Below are 16,223 nucleotides of genomic sequence, written 5' to 3' on the forward strand. Positions count from 1 at the left end.
CCCCCTTTTTTTTTACTCGGTTCTTTTTATGGGAATGGGTGCTTTATGTCTGCTTGACACTATGGAGGATTAGCGGAGACATAAATAATTTTCTTTGTTACTAATGTTGATGGTTTCTTCTGTTGTTTTTTAAAATTATTTTTTGTCTGCTCCTCATAATCTGGCAAAACCAAAGTGGTTGTAGCTCCAATTGTTACCAAAAAAAGTAAAAGAAATAAAAAAGTAAATTCAATTTGTAACAATTGTTTGACTACACTGTACTTTTAATATACCAAATGTAACAATCTTATGCCAAACCAACATGGACATAATTACAATTTATGTTCCTAAAGTAACAAAGTAACTTTGTCTGTAAAAAAAAGTGCTAATATTGCATGATTTCAATTTTTCTGAAAATTTCTTTTTTCCAACCCCCCCCCCCCCAGAAAAAAACCTGTGTTTTCCCCTTATGGCTTCAAAATTTCCAGAAATTTTACATCCTTTAAAGGAAAACAAGAGTTGGAAGTGGATGCTTGATAGAGTAGATTCAGGAGAATGTAGCACATGTTGACTTTTTTCAATATGTCATACTGAGTCTTTTTCAAAAGTAAATTACACACTTACCTAGGATTAAGCTTCATGAATTTAGTTGGATGTAACATCTGAGTAGGCATTGCTCTTCAATCCTGCCTCCTGTGTCCTTCAGGCCTGACTTGCTCCTTGCTCCAGATTTGTTCTTCAGTTCTGACTTACTCTTTGCTCAAATTTGCTCAAATTGCTCAGAAATTTCTGCAAATTGTGTCATCTGCAGATAAAAAAAAAAAATGCTTCCCAAATTCCCAGAGTTCAGGGAAAAGCCTGCAGCTCAGTTCACAAATGCAAATCAAGTTGTGTATGCCGCAGAACTCTGCTGAATCAAAGAAAGAAAGAAATGGATTTCCTAGCAACAGACATCCCTAGTTCATAATACATCTGTGAGAATATTTATTTGTGTATAGGATGTTTAACACACAGTTTAAACAAGATGGGTGTACATATTTCCTAAATCCAGAAATTCTAGGACTGGCGACCATATTCTGTTTTAATCTACCTTGATATTCTTAATGATATAAGAGTTATGGTATAGTATTGGAATAGTATTTGAGACTTTCCCCAATATGAAATCAAGAGAAGGGACTACGGTTTGTCTGATTTTCTAGGGAGAACATTTTTTAAGGAAGAGAAAGCAAATGTTTATAAATAGGGGACTGGATAAATGAGTTTGCATTTCGAACAATAGCCCTTGTTTCTTCGAACAGTACATTCCACAGTCTTGGACCAGCTCCTGCATAAAGCTAGGCATCCAGTATAAACAAGTCTTTTGCAGCTGATAAATGGTTCTCTTGAACAAGGACTGGAGTTGTCAGCCATAAGTATATCATGAACACAGGTTCATAAATGTTTTCAATATAAATAATTCCGTACACTGAAAATAAGGAAAGAAAACTTGAATTTGGCAATGCATTGTTGAGAAACCATCAGAGAAAGCAGGGCACTGGGTACTCCAGGATTAGCTGAGGGCATCTTCAAAAGTAATAACTTTCATATACAGAAATTTCCCTGATGGAGCAAGCTTAAAACCACCTATACATAATTATTTTCGTTTGTGTGTGTGTGTGTGTGTGTGTGTGTGTGTGTGTATGTATGTATGTACGTATTTATACATATACATACGTACATTTCACAGCAGCTGCTGTGAAAAAGACATTATTATTATTATTATTATTATTATTATTATTATTATTATTATTTCTCAAAAGCAAAATACTCCCCAGGATCCTGTATGGGGCCCCTGTTTGGGCCCATGCAGATACTACACTGGCGATAGAGCAATATAATTTTTTAACTGGAGCACTCGGGGTCCCTAGGTCTACTTCTAGGGATATTGCCCGTCTGGAAATAGCATGCCATTCAATTCAAACACTTATTTTAAAGGCAGTAATCTTTTTCTGGCTAAAGATTAAGTTCCAGCTGGCTTCACCACTGGTGCTGTCTACTCATGATGATATGGGGAAAGATTCATGGGCAGAAAAGATGAGCACCTCTGTCTCCAAGCTCGGTTATTCGCAAGCATACCTCCTTATGAGGGGGTTTGACGGGGCTAAGGACGAGATCTCCAGGAGATTGTATGACTGCGATCTCCAGTCATCACTGGCTGTTGTGGAAGTGAGCCACTCAAATATGATTATAATTATATCCTGCCTTTTGCCCAATGCTGGGCCTCAAGGCAGCATTACAAAATTTAAAACATATACGTTAAAAACCTATAGAGATATACAAAAGTTAAAAGTATATTAAACATATTCCAATATTAAAACATTTAAAATGACAATTTTAAAAGTTTTAGGCACAGACAGAGGTCCAGATCATTCACCAAAGGCCTGCCAGAACAAAAAAGTCCTTGTTAGGCATACTTAGGAATGGAATTGAAAATAAAATTGCCAATATAATACTTCTCTTCTATCACTCTATGGTGTGACCACACTTGGAACACTGCGTACAGTTCTGGTTACTCACACCACCTAAAGAGTTGAAAAGGGCAGCTAAAATGAGGAAGGGTTTGGAGCAACTCTTCTATGAGGAAAGGTTAAGACAGTTGGGATTGTGTAGTTTAGGAAAAAGATTAATTAGGGAAGACATGATAGACATGCATGTTGTGCAGAAAATGTATAGGAAACATTTTTATCCCTCTTTCAAAATACCAGAACTTGGGGTCATCCAATGAAGCTGATTGGTAGGAGACTCAGGACTGATTAAAGGAAATACTTTTTCACACAATGCATAGAATTCATTGATGGCCACAAATTGGAAAAATAAGCCAAATAGGGGATTGGACAAATTGTTGTAGTAGATGGCTATCAGTGTCTACTATTCAGGAAAAACAGGCAGTGGGATAGCTTTGCTGCTGCTTGCCATTCTCGAAACAAGCTCATGAGAAGTGTGTTCCAGTGCAGAGTTCTTTTAAAGGGTTAAATTAAGCTAACAATAGCAAGAGCAATATAAAGTTCCCCCCTATTTTTGTAGTCAAAGGAGAAGATCTCTACAGTTGTGAAGCCCCCAAATGTAGTTTGACGTTGTTTGAAAACTTTACATGTTACTCACATTAGCCATGTTTAGGTGATCACAAAGCTGCATTTGTGTGCATTAATCCATTCCGCTACTGGGCATCAGATGGCAGAAGTTTTGAAAGTCATGAAGAATATATGTAGGGCGGGGGGACACTTTCTCAGAAAAAAGAAGCGATTTCACGCAGTGTGTGTGTGTGTGCGTGTGTGTGGAATCACTTTATCTCACAATAGAATTTCTATGTTCACAGGGAGGATAGCACTGATTATCAAATGGTGCAGAGGGAAAAAGGATGACCACCAGTCAGGCCACTACAGGGTGCTGAGTTAGATGAACCTTTGTCAGATACAGCATGTTGATGATTGTTTTCCTTGCTTCTGAATGAATGACCACCTCAAACAGATCTGAGATACTTAGGCAAATGTCTGGTATCGTGGACATAATTCAGTATCAATTTCATCTCAGTGAAGGGCCATTTCAACCAATGCTACTCGTGTGTACTGCCAGAAAGCTCTGCCCTTTGGAAATGCTCAGAACTAGCATTACCCACATTTCTGATGACATTCCAGCATCATTATCCCCAGGATAGTACTTTTTCAGAGTGGCATTTCACATGTTTAATTGGATGTGCATGGCAAAAACCTTAGAAGAATCCTGCTTGGATCAGACCAAAGATCCATCTAGTCTTAAACTTTGAAGGCAGTAATCTACTGCCACTGTTGCTCCCCAACAACTAACAGTCCATGGCATTCTGGCCCTGAACCTGGAGATTCCATATAGTAACATGATGAATAGCCATTAACAGAGCAATCTTCCATGATTTTGTCTGATTCCCTTTTAAAGCCATCTAAACTAATACCCATCATCACCTCTTGATACCTGACAGAGCGCCTCTCCCACCATGAACCTACTGATATACTAAGCTCATCATCTAAGGCCCTCCTCCAGGTGCCTCCTCCAAGAGAGACTCAGAATATGGCAACAAGAGGAGCTTCTTGCTAGTAGCCCAATAATAATAATAATAATAATAATAATAATAATAATAATAATAATAATAATAAAAATGTATTTCTTACCCGCCTCTCCATTTTGATCGAGGTGGGGAACAACAGTAAATATAAAATACATAAAACTGAATTAAAACATAATATACATTGTTAAAACATCCTAAAATTCCACTGGATAGGCCTGCCAGAAGAGATGGAACAATCTCCATAAGTGAGGCCTGCGTGACACTAACATTGTTATCTTTTTGGTGCTAGTGCTACCCCCTCTTCACGTGTTTTCATTGCCTTATAGATGTGGAGAGCAATGATGCTGAACCAATGTTTTTATTGAAATTTCTCTTTTCTGACTTGTCACCACCAGTTCAGAGCCCATCAGTGTATACGTGAAATAAGTATCTTTTGCCCTAAAGTAAGAACCATCTAGATCAGCCCTGGTGCCCTCCAGATGTTTTTGACCACAGCTTCTACAGTCTCTAACCATTGGCCATGCTGACTCATGCTGATGGGAATTGTAGTCCAAACCATCTGGTGGGCACCAGATTGGGGAAGGCTGACAGTTCAACTTCTTTCTCAGCTTCCATGGGGAAAAATGATGGGCAACTGATTATGGAGATGGTAATGTTAGAACTGACTCTAAGCTTACCTAGTGATGAAAATGTTGACAAGAGTCTCTGTGTTACAAACATGCCTTGAAAGTATGCATTTGCTTCTGAACATGTTGTCCAGTAAAAGATGTAATCTTGACCGACTTGATACCAGTTTTGATCATACTTGTCTGCATTTTTATAAATGAACCATTCTTAGCTATTAGAATAAAGCATAGGTTTCACTCCGACGTATCAGTCGTTTTTATATGTCATTTGTTTTTGTAAAGGTTACCAAGCAAATTATTCCCTCTCTTTTACAGACTTGGATTATCACTTGCTTTTATCTTCAACTGCTCCTATTTAATCCTCTTGTCAAAGCCCAAAGTCGCTGTGGGAATCCTGTGACAGATGATGTGAATGACATTGCAAAACTGGCAAGTGGCTTTTCTTTTAAACTCCTCTCTAAATACTAAGCAGTGTTAGATGGAAGAGGAAGAGGAAATATGTTGACTGAAGCTGTTCTTGATTTACATAGATTACTGATGGGTTCACAAAAATCGTTAACATTTTACAGCATACAAGAAAGCCTCCTTCTAGTGCTTCCTTTTCAACTCAGGGTTTCACTTTAACAGCAGAGCATCTCATATTCCCCAAGTGTGTTTTCCCTGAACCGTTGTTATGCCTATCGGTGATTTCCCTGAAGTGCTACTTTTAGCTTTCCTCTGGAACCCATGGTAGGTATCTTAGCACATTCTTCTCAAAACTGAACCCAAGTATGTTTAATTATTGGGAAATATTTTCTCGATAGGGGAACATTCTTGCTTCTGTTTTCCCAAATGTTATAGAAGGAAATTTTGAAGTCTCTGATGTATTAAAAAAGGAAAATCTTACATGAATGTAATGGTATCAGGGTTCTTTCTTTCTTTCTTAAAATGAATTTCAAGGGTCCCCTCCCCTCCACATATCTAACTAGACCAGTCTTTGCACTACAACTCCCAGCCTTCTTAAATATTGGTCATGTTGGCCGGAGATGTTGGGAGTTGAAGTCCCAAATATCTGGAGGGCACCAGATTCAGAAAGGCTGGCCTAGATCATCTCTCTGAGAAACAAACAATGGGAGTGTCATTGGGAGGCTATTTTATAATGCACAGTGAGTTTTATATGTTAGACCTCCAAGTTCAGAGCAAGTAAAGTTTCATGTAGTACAGGCATGAATAATATACACTGGATGTTGAGAGCTAAGCAATTTTAGAACAGTGTCTGGCTTCTAGAAACTGCTTGTTCCCAAATGTCATTCACATCCTTCAGCTATTTAGTGAGAAGCGCATTTCTCATTTTGGAAATGAGCAAAGACACATAGGCCCAGTTGGTACGTAATGGCAACCCATGGGTTGTTTAAATCATTGGTTATCAGGGCCACATGAGAGTGAGCAAGCATGACGTCTCCTGCCCATGGCACTTCCGCTTTGCATTCACTTTCATAAACAACACAGGAACAGCCCCGTTCCTGAGTTGGTTGATATGATGTCCAAACCCAGAAGTTTCATGCTTTCATATGACCCAGCTTTATGTGGACCAACAGCAAATATTTATGGTAGAAGAATCACCTGACTCACCACAATTGAAGGCATCTAGCTCTGCATTGGGGAAAAAATGTGGGCATAAGGACTTCTACTCATGCAACAGGAACCATCACACCTATAGGCTTCCCAAGGGAAAAGAAGAGAGTTGCATGGGTGTTCCCCCCCCCCCGACATGAATGTTGGGAGAAACAGGCTTAGGAAAAGGCCCATAACATTTCTGAAGGGTATTGTTGACTCTTAGGAGCATCCCACCATGTCTGGAAAAATGAAGATTTATTCCCTTTTTAATGTATCATAGGATACAGGATTCAAATACCCAAGTGAGCAGCAATGCTTTCTAGTATCCACTTACATGTCAGGAACACTGGCAAGTGTGCATCTGGACTTGAACCTGTTGGGAGGTTCTCTGAGAAGAAGCAGAACTTTAGATTGGGACCGAATGTTTTTTAGATCTACCTACAGTCTTTGATCAGATTTCTAAAAGTATGGGCACATGTCTGGCTTTTTACAGACAATTTCAATAGGCATTCTCCTATGTTAGCCTGTTAATTTTGCCTCTTTATCCTTATTGAGTATGATGGCATTTTCAAGTTTGTCAGAAATTAAGAATTTTATTCTGCATTGTTGTAACTATATTTTTATTGCCATTTTTAATTATATTCATCCTATTCTCCAGGCTTTTGATGTTTTTCTTCTGAGATTTCTATGAACAGCCTGGAGTTGTTCTGTGCATAGAAGATGAGCTTTCTATTAATTGTGTTGACATAGCAGAGTTTTCCTGATAACTATGGCTGCAGTTCACAAACCACTTATTCTAAACTCACATTGACATCAGTGGAATTACTCAGGCATAAGTGGTTTCTATACTGCAGTGTTAAATGAATAAATATCATTTACTTTTCCATTGTTCCATTCAGATAGAAGGCATAAATCAATTGTGTTGGTTCATATAGATGGAATGAAGTGGTTTAAATAATGGACTTCTTTGGGGGGTGGATAAATCAGAGGCAATAGTGGAGAAATATACAATTAGGAAAGAAACTGACAATCACAGTCCTATATAGACAAAACTGCCTGCAAATGTAGGGTTGGGTTAAAGGAAATGAAAGGGAAGAACTAGCAGCTGGCCCAAAGGAAGCTCGTAAGGCATTGTTCAGCTGTTTATTCAAACAGCAAATGTTCTGTTATTATACAAAAGCTACATATAAGCTTTGATCCAAGAGCAAACTTTCTTTTAACATTTATTATTGTTTTTGGTTGAATAGAAGGGTATTATGCGAACAACAATGGAGCCTAAACCATGGGATTCAAATAAACGCATTCTCAGCAAAGCACATGATTATTTTTTGGCAATAAATTGCACTGCTGAGGTTGCACCATAATAAAACCCAATTGTAGGTGTGTGTAGTTTTGTGTGTTTCAGTAGCAAAATAAATTGCCATTCTTGCCATCAACAAGGGGTGTTCATGGCTTGTGCATAATCTTTGCCGCCTCTTTTCTCCTTTTCATTTATTCTGAACCCTCTCCTTTGCAATCTACCTTCTCGCTACTGAAGGAATGCTAATGTCTTAAAGGAACTGACTCTGGGGTCCTTCTCTTCTTACCTTCTCCTCCAGTATTGTCTGAACCATTCCACCTTCTTTTTATCTAAAGTCCCACATTTCCTATACTTTTCTAGCTCCTCTCATTCATCATCATCATCATCATCATTAGTCATTGCCTGTATGCTCTCAGAAAGTAACAACAAATTAAATTTCACAACTTACATTAAATGGATTTTAAAGGCCCACTAAAACAGGTTACGCTTTGACCTGTGTTAAAACTTAGCTTCATTTGAGGTCAGAGGAAAAAAACTTCCTCAAATGGTAGCTTTTAGAAAGTCTCCATCAGAAACAGGTTCTATGATTATAGGCCAGCCTCTAAGACCATTCTATTCATAGCCTTGAACTTAATCTTTATCATAAAGCTCAAAAAGGGTGATCATGGCCATTCCAAAAAAAGTAAAAAATGAAGATAGGACAGGGGGCAATTGTTTCAATTTGCTGGGCCAAAGTCATTACAAGTTTTATAAATCAATACCACCATCTTGAATTGTGCTCTTACAGCACCTAACAATCATCAGTACGGTTGCAAGGATAGTGATGACAGACCAACTATTGCATTTTGCATTTTTGGTCCTTAGTACTGCAGTTGGTCTAACATGTGTATTATGGTCTGTGAGTGCAAGGGTGACCCACCAGTCTTAAGACAAAATGTGACAATGGCCTTATTGTCATATGAAGTTGATGGAAAAAAATATCCTGGCCACTACAGCCATGTCTTATCCAGGAATTTTCCAACGTTACAGATATGAGTGATCAGAACATGTCTCCCAATGACAGATGTTTCTGGCCTGTATCTGATCATGAACTTGAAATAATTCTGTTTGACCTATATGGATTCAGCTTGTCCACATTGCCTTTCTTGCCAAGGCAAGATATGGAGAATCACTTTACACATGAGTTTTTCCAATAAGCCATTCATCTCTCATCTGTCTCAGGAAAAGCAGATATCATTTGTATTGTGTGCTTGGTGGCACAAGTGACTTTGGCTGAATTGGCATGAAAGAACTGCTGCACATACTGGCTTCCTGATCCATGTGTATGCAGCCAAAAGGGTGATTGCCTAAGTCTGCATTCAGACTGCAGGAGCTGAATCAGTTAAAAACAGAAAAAGAGCTGGGTGCTAGAAGCTGGATAGTTTCTCAAAGCAGGGATACTTCTCATAAGAAGTGTCTATGTCATTAGGTAAGGCAACAGGATGTTTTCTTTGGTATTCTCTGCACGTTGAGGTCACTTGTATTGGACAAGGAAAGATTCAAGCTAGCACAAGTCTAAAGGATGACAACTGAAATGACTGCTGGGATAACTAACCAATCATATAAGCAGAAGTTAAGGGAGCATTCCTTCTTTAGCGAAAGAAAATGTGGCTGCAAAATATAAATATGCTAGAAGCTGGTTGATTTAAATCAAAGTCAGCATTTCTATTTTGCCCTCTCCATGCTTTAGGTTGCCCAAGGATGCAATTCTGTCCTGAGAGGAGAAGCCATGATTTGCACAGTTCCTCTGTCAAAGTCTGTACCCTAGATTTATCAGGCCTGTGCCTCCTTGGCTCCCTGGCCCATGGTCTCTAGCCTTCCAACTCTGTCGTGCCTGTCCATTTTGTTTCCTGCCAATGGTGCACAGCCCTTTCAGTCATTAGGACCTATGCGAGGCTTTGGCCTAGTCTAACTTTCTCCTAGCTCACTCTTACTTCTACTTGCCATCTATACAACCCACTTCTTCCTCAGGCTATTGCTTTTCAGCCCACTGCCTACTTTGTGCTACATCCGTTAGCTACAATTGTGTATACCATTTAGATGGGAGTGAGTGCTACTAAACTCAATGGGGCTTACATCTGAGTAGCCATGCATAGGATTGTATTATTACTCACTCTTTCTTGACCAGCCTTGTGAGGATTATTTTCAACTCTCCTTTGCGCCATAGCACATAGATTTCTCCTGACCTTAAGAACTGTGGAGTCCTGATTAGTCCATTCTTGACAAATCTATGTCATCTTTGACAGTATCTTATTCTCTTCATGTAACCTTCCATCAAGTTCTTTTCCACCACTACCCTGCCCCCAATCCATTGCCTATCCAGCACTTTGCCTTTTTGCCTATTGGCTCCCTGCACCTAAACTTTCCTACCTTCCAATACCTTTTCTCATTCTCAGAGAGAATTAGAAGATGGACTGCAAACCATTTCCTTCCATAGCTGAACATTCTATGACACCACACCAGTTCAGCCAATCAATATTAGAGGATTAAGAGCTAGAAAAACAATACAACATAGATGAAAGCTAACTCATAAAGGATCACACTTTATTTGAGTTAATGCAAGTCAAGGCTGTTCTGTATTTTTCCATTGTAATAAATATATCTGGCTTAAAAGGCAGCACTGGGTATTTTTCCAGTTCTGTGTATATATTTAATTGGATTTTGGTGTCTTCTCAATGGTCCACTGGGATCAGGAAGGATCTTTCACTTATATTCATATTATAAACTTTTACTATTAGATGTAGTGCTTGGGTGGAGTGGGTGCATACCCCAATAACATGGCATTTAGAAAGATTGAAAACCTCTGGACTTGATTCTAAGGACAAATTCATGCAATCAGTTGTTAAAATGGTGGAAAATATATCAATCTAAAACTGGTGCAGCATCTTGTTTAGCCCAAGGGCCAAATTCCAAAGGCAAATGGAGTGGGACCAAAATACCAACAGTACCAGTATATTTTATCTTAAAGTATTACTGCCAGTAAACCTTGGAAGAAACTTAACTTTCTTTCCCCAATAGTTTTGCATGTGAGAAACTTTGTGGTACAATGTCGCTTATGTTTTAGGGAGACCGGTGTTATAAACTGGTTCTTCATTAGCGACCTGAGTCAAGTCTTGACAAAAAAAACCCTAAAATAACAAAGTAACAAAGTACTAAAGTGAACAATAAAATACCAATCTTTGTGACTCTGGCCTAAGCAGGATATTGCACTACAAAAGCGGTATGAAAGCATTATATAATAGGCAGGAGCCACATTACTGCTTTATAGTGGTACTGAAGTGCACTGACAACTGTTGGGGCCCATTGACACATACCACGTACCACTCTCATACCACTATATCCTGCTTGGTGTGGCTCCTGCCTTTTATATACCGCTTTCATACAGCTTTCATAGTGCAATATCCTGCTTGGTGTAGCTTCAGCCACAGACTTTAGTCAAGCAGCAAAAGCCTGAAGCTTCTGGAAATGGCATAGCTTTAATTCGAGAGTTATGGCTCTTTCAGGACTCCTTCACCGTGTTTACATATGTGGTGGGAATGTAACTATGTTCAAAAATTATGGAAGATGGTGTTTTTGGAGATTGAAGAAATTGTGGAAATGAAGATAGAACGAACACCAAAAGTTGCATTACTGTCACTATTTGAAGATTTTAAATGTAAAAAGGAAATCAAGGAATTGATAACGAATTTGCTGATGGCAGCAAGATTGATTGTAGCTAGGAACTGGAAGATTCAAGGGGAATATTCTATTGAAGAATGGTATAAAGAAGTATGGGATATAGCTATTAATGATAAATTGACAAGTAATATTAAATGGAGAAGAGGTATAGCTAAATCAAATGATTTTGAAGGAATTTGGAAACAGTTCCTAATATTTGTGTTTTCTAAAGGAAGTGGGAAACCACCAGCAGAAGAAAGTATGAGATTCTGGAATCAGGAATGAGATCCCGAGGTGGGGGGTGCACTTCTATGTTAATTTTGATTATGTATTTAGATATTATGTATTCAACGTTTCAATATTATGTAGTATGTTGTTGTTTTTTCTTTATGAGAGGATGTAATGTGTATGTTTAAGTATTGTAGAAAAATAAAATTATTAAAAAAAAAGGACTCCTTCACTTGTGGCGCTGACTGGATGTTCTGGCCACCCTAGATCCAGCCATTAAAGAACTGAGGAAGGGAGAAGGGGATGGCCAAAAGTGCTTTTCTACGTAGCTTCTTTTCTCACATCTGGCCCCATAACAGGGAGCTCTCAAACAAGTTTCACCAAGCAAATGGTTGGATTATGACTTGGTGTTACAAAAGCTCTTGATTTTGGTTATATTTTGACCTTGAATTTTGGCTTTCATTTGCTCGCATATATGAAAATATATGCATTGGGGTGTTATATTTAATAGTAAGAATTTCATTGACTACTCAGGCATTGGGAACATTGCTCAAATGATTAATGTTAAGCAAACAAACAAAAAAGAGTACATTGGCTAAGTACATAAAACATGTGTTTGTCATTTAGTACGTGTAATTACTTATAACAATTTCTGTAGCCTTTTAATCTGTGCTCCAAGAAGAAAACATTCAACATTTGTTCCCAAAACAAACTTAAGAATGAGTTATTGAACCTTGATCCTCACTTACAGCAATGCTGCTACTGAGCGCATAAATATTTATTAGAGTGATCATTCAGTATTGCTTTCACTTCATCTTCCTGCAGTGTTTTACAAATCCCACCAGCAGAAAGCAGCTGGCAAAAATGACTTGAGATATTGAGCAGTAAACAGCCCTACATCAAACAAATTAGAACAGGTCTGCACAACTTAAGGCCCGTGACCTGATTGCTCTGCTACCGCCTATGGCTCCCTGAAGGAATTCCTAATGCCCTCCAATTGTGACTCTCCTCCACTATGTGACAACTCTCCCCAACCCATCCCTTGTAAGCCAAAGTGTTACCTTCTCGCTCATGTACTTCCATCAAAACACTCTAAAGTGGCTTAACTGATTAGAACGAGCAACAGTCCCATTGAATTCCATGGTCTACAGCAGGGATGGAGACCCTCTTCCTGCACCCCTGCCAAATTCTATTTTGGAAAAGCTCTTGGGACCCATATTCCAATGGTGGCCAAACCCCCGCCCCCCAAATGCTAGCATATTTGAGTTTAAAGCTCTTACTGCCAGTAAGAGGAGTTAGGAGAGGCATCTCAAATGTTTAGAAGGGGTGGGGGAGCTGCACAAAACCAGGAAACCATGAAGCTTTCTATGGTTTGGAGAAGGACATGTCCACCTGGAAAACCTGGAGGGATAGATTAGGATCCCAGGAATACCAGATTTGGTCCCTCAGGCCTGAGGTTCTATAGCCCTGGTCTATGGGTAATATTTATTTATTTATTTAGCACCATCAGTGTACATGGTGCTGTACAGAATAAAACAATAAAACAGCAAAACCCTGCCGCATAGGCTTACATTCTAATAAAATCATAATAAAACAATAAGAAGGGGAAGAGAATGCACCAAACAGGCACAGGGTAGAGTAAAACTAACAATATAAAAGTCAGTTCAAAATCAAGTTTTAAAAGCTTTAGAAAAAAGAAAAGTTTTTAGCTGGGCTTTAAAAACTGCGATTGAACTTGTAGTTCGCAAATGTTCTGGAAGAGCGTTCCAGGTGTAAGGGGCAGCGGAAGAAAATGGACGAAGCCAAGCAAGGGAAGTAGAGACCCTTGGAGAAACATGGCATCAGAGGAGTGAAGAGCACGAGCGGGCAATAGTGTGAGATGAGAGAGGAAAGATAGGAAGGAGCTAGACTGTGAAAAGCTTTGTAGGTCAACAGGAGAAGTTTATATTGGATTCTGAGGTGAATTGGAAGCCAATGAAGAGATTTCAGAAGTGGAGTAACATGGTCAGAGCAGCGAGCCAAGAAGATGGTCTTAGCAGTACAGTGGTGAACAGAAACCAACAAACAGAAGAAGGAAGACTAGTGAGAAGAAGGTTGCAGTAGTCCAACCGAGAAATAACCAATGCTTGAACAAGAGTCTTGGCAGAAGAGACAGACAAAAATGATAGAATCCTGGCAATATTATACAGGAAAAAACGACAGGATTTAGCTACCGCCTCAATATGAGGAATAAAGGAGAGTGAGGAGTCAAATATAAAGCCAAGACTACGAGCTTCCTTGACTGGAGTAAGTGTAACATCATTGACAGTAAGAGGGAATGAGAGATGAGGAGAAGGTTTAGGAGGAAAAACAGGCAATTCAGTCTTTGCCATATTAAGTTTCAAACGACGATGAAATCAACCAAGCTGAGATATCTGAAAGACATGCCGAGATACGATCATGAACTTTCTCCGCTGTGGCACCCCAGTTGTGGAATGAGCTCCCCAGAGAGGTCCGCCTGGCGCCTACACTGTACTCCTTTCGTCGCCAGCTGAAGACCTTTTTATTCACTCAGTATTTTAACACTTAATTTTAACTTAAACTCTGTATTTTAACCTTATATCAATTTTGCTGTGTGGTTTTATCCTGGTTGTGCTTTTTATATTGTATTTTGTATTTGTGTTTTTAACTTGTTGGTTGTTTTATGATGGTTTTAATTTTTGTGAACGGCCCAGAGAGCTTCGGCTATTGGGCCGTATAAAAAAAAAAAATGAACATCAGGAGACAGTTCCGGAGATGAAAGATATAATTGTGTATCATCGGCATACAGATGATATTGGAGACCATGAGATTGAATAAGATTACTCAAGGACAACATGTATAAAGAAAACAACAATGGGCCGAGCCTTGCATAATCCCTACTGAAAGGGGAAAAGAAGAAGACGAGCTGCTGTTAGCCAACATGTTGAAAGAGCGACCCGCTAGATAGGAGGCAAACCAGTTATAGAGGGAGCCACAAAATCCGAGGTCATGAAGGGAATCCAAAAGAAGATTGTGATCAACCGTGTCAAAGGCTGCAGTATAATCCAGGAGAATAAGAACAGAATAAAGGCCTTTAGACTTGGCAATAAGAAGATCATTGGTAATCTTAGTAAGGGCTGTTTCAGTGGAATGCAAAGGACGGAATCCAGATTTAAAAGGATCCAGAGCAGAGTTACTAAAAAGAAAATCAAGACAACGAGAGTAGAATATTTATGGTGTTTAATTTACCAACACTTATTTGTGGACCTTGGTTTTTAAAATTATACGGGTTTACCAGGTCCTCCTTAGCAGTCAGGCCGAAGACTGTCCGTATGTTTTGTAACATGGTAGGAAGCCAGGGGAGCATGACACCTTTGGCTTGCAAAGCTCCACCTTGACCTCAAAGCAGGTGAGCCAGTGGCATCATGGGGCAGGCAGGTATTTCAGAAGTTAAGATAGATATTGCAAGACTGAGAGTGCTGGTGGATTAAGCAGGATGTTCAAGACTAGAGGAGGAAGTCCAGGGAGTTCCAAACATCTAATCTCTACAGTTTTCCATTAAGATCCTGTGTGCACGGTGACTTTGTAATTGCTATGAAATGGACACAGTTGACACTGTAAACATACAACTATATTTAGGCAAGTAATTCCATAAATAATTCTAAATCAAGGAAAGTTTTCTAAGTAACACACTGTGCCTTTTTTAAAAGAAAGAAAGAAGTCCAAGCCTGCTGTCAGGCACAAGCTGTATAATGCTGAATTGTTTTTGGTTTAGAAGTTATTAAAATGTTCTTATTCCTTGGCCACTTACGTCTTTTTTAACTGTGCGTGAAAACTGCTTGACAGGCTTTGATGCCAGTAAAGTAGATTGTATACATAATGCATGTCAATTCTTGTTGTGCTTCTTGATCTGGAACAAATTTAATCTCACCGTGACCTTTCTTAAAGGAATATACTGCTGCTGACATTGCTAAGTATCAGGTATCTATACTAAATATGGAAAACAGCATCTTCACTTTCGCTTGAAATGCAGCTAATGTTGGCTTAGTAATCTGAGATATGAAGAAGTGCTTTGACCACATACTTAACCACTGTTGCTCCTCCCTTTGTACAAGTGAACCAATGAACCAGGAAGTCTTCCGTTAATTGTAGTTTCTTGATTCATCTGGACTAAGAAAGTTATTTATTCATTTATTTATTTGCAATATGGCTAACAGCTCTGGAACAGGCCAGGATATTAAACTGTGGTTTAACTACAGTTTAATATCCTGGCTTGTTCCAGAGCTGTTAATTATAGCTTCTTGGCTCAGGCAAAACAGGATGATACAAGTAATGGAAACTTTCTTGGTTTGCCTGCTTCTGCAAAGTGGCTGCATGCACAACCAAAAGGCTCGTTCATATCTTGGTTTATTAAGCCAAAATATAATAATTTGAACTTTTCTTATCTGGTAACACAGGATGACAATAAATGTACAACAATACATTTATAAATACGGGGAAATGTGAAACGGAGTCAAAGGGATTTGACAATATAGAGATAGGTTTAAAATAGGAAACCAATATTTTAAATTCAGTATGCTTTTTTTGTTGACATATAAAGGCCAACTGTATCTTGCCATTTTCTTTCTCTCTGTACATACAGTGTACCAAAAATGTGAGAAAAATGTTTGATTTTACATCAAAGTTAAACAAAGGTTCTGGATATGCATATGATGAATAT

At 38.8% G+C, this 16,223-nt stretch overlaps 1 protein-coding gene across 1 annotated transcript in view; it reads left to right on the forward strand.

The window, feature by feature from the left end:
* Positions 1 to 16,223, forward strand: part of KITLG (KIT ligand) — an 87,626-nt gene that overhangs the window by 36,042 nt on the left and 35,361 nt on the right. The window contains exon 2 of the mRNA XM_063133820.1: positions 4,999 to 5,112. Coding sequence (XP_062989890.1) covers positions 4,999 to 5,112 — 114 coding nt within the window. The remainder of the gene's footprint in view (positions 1 to 4,998; positions 5,113 to 16,223) is intronic.

This window comes from Elgaria multicarinata, chromosome 9, assembly GCF_023053635.1.
Source record: "Elgaria multicarinata webbii isolate HBS135686 ecotype San Diego chromosome 9, rElgMul1.1.pri, whole genome shotgun sequence".
Classification (NCBI taxonomy): domain Eukaryota; kingdom Metazoa; phylum Chordata; class Lepidosauria; order Squamata; family Anguidae; genus Elgaria; species Elgaria multicarinata.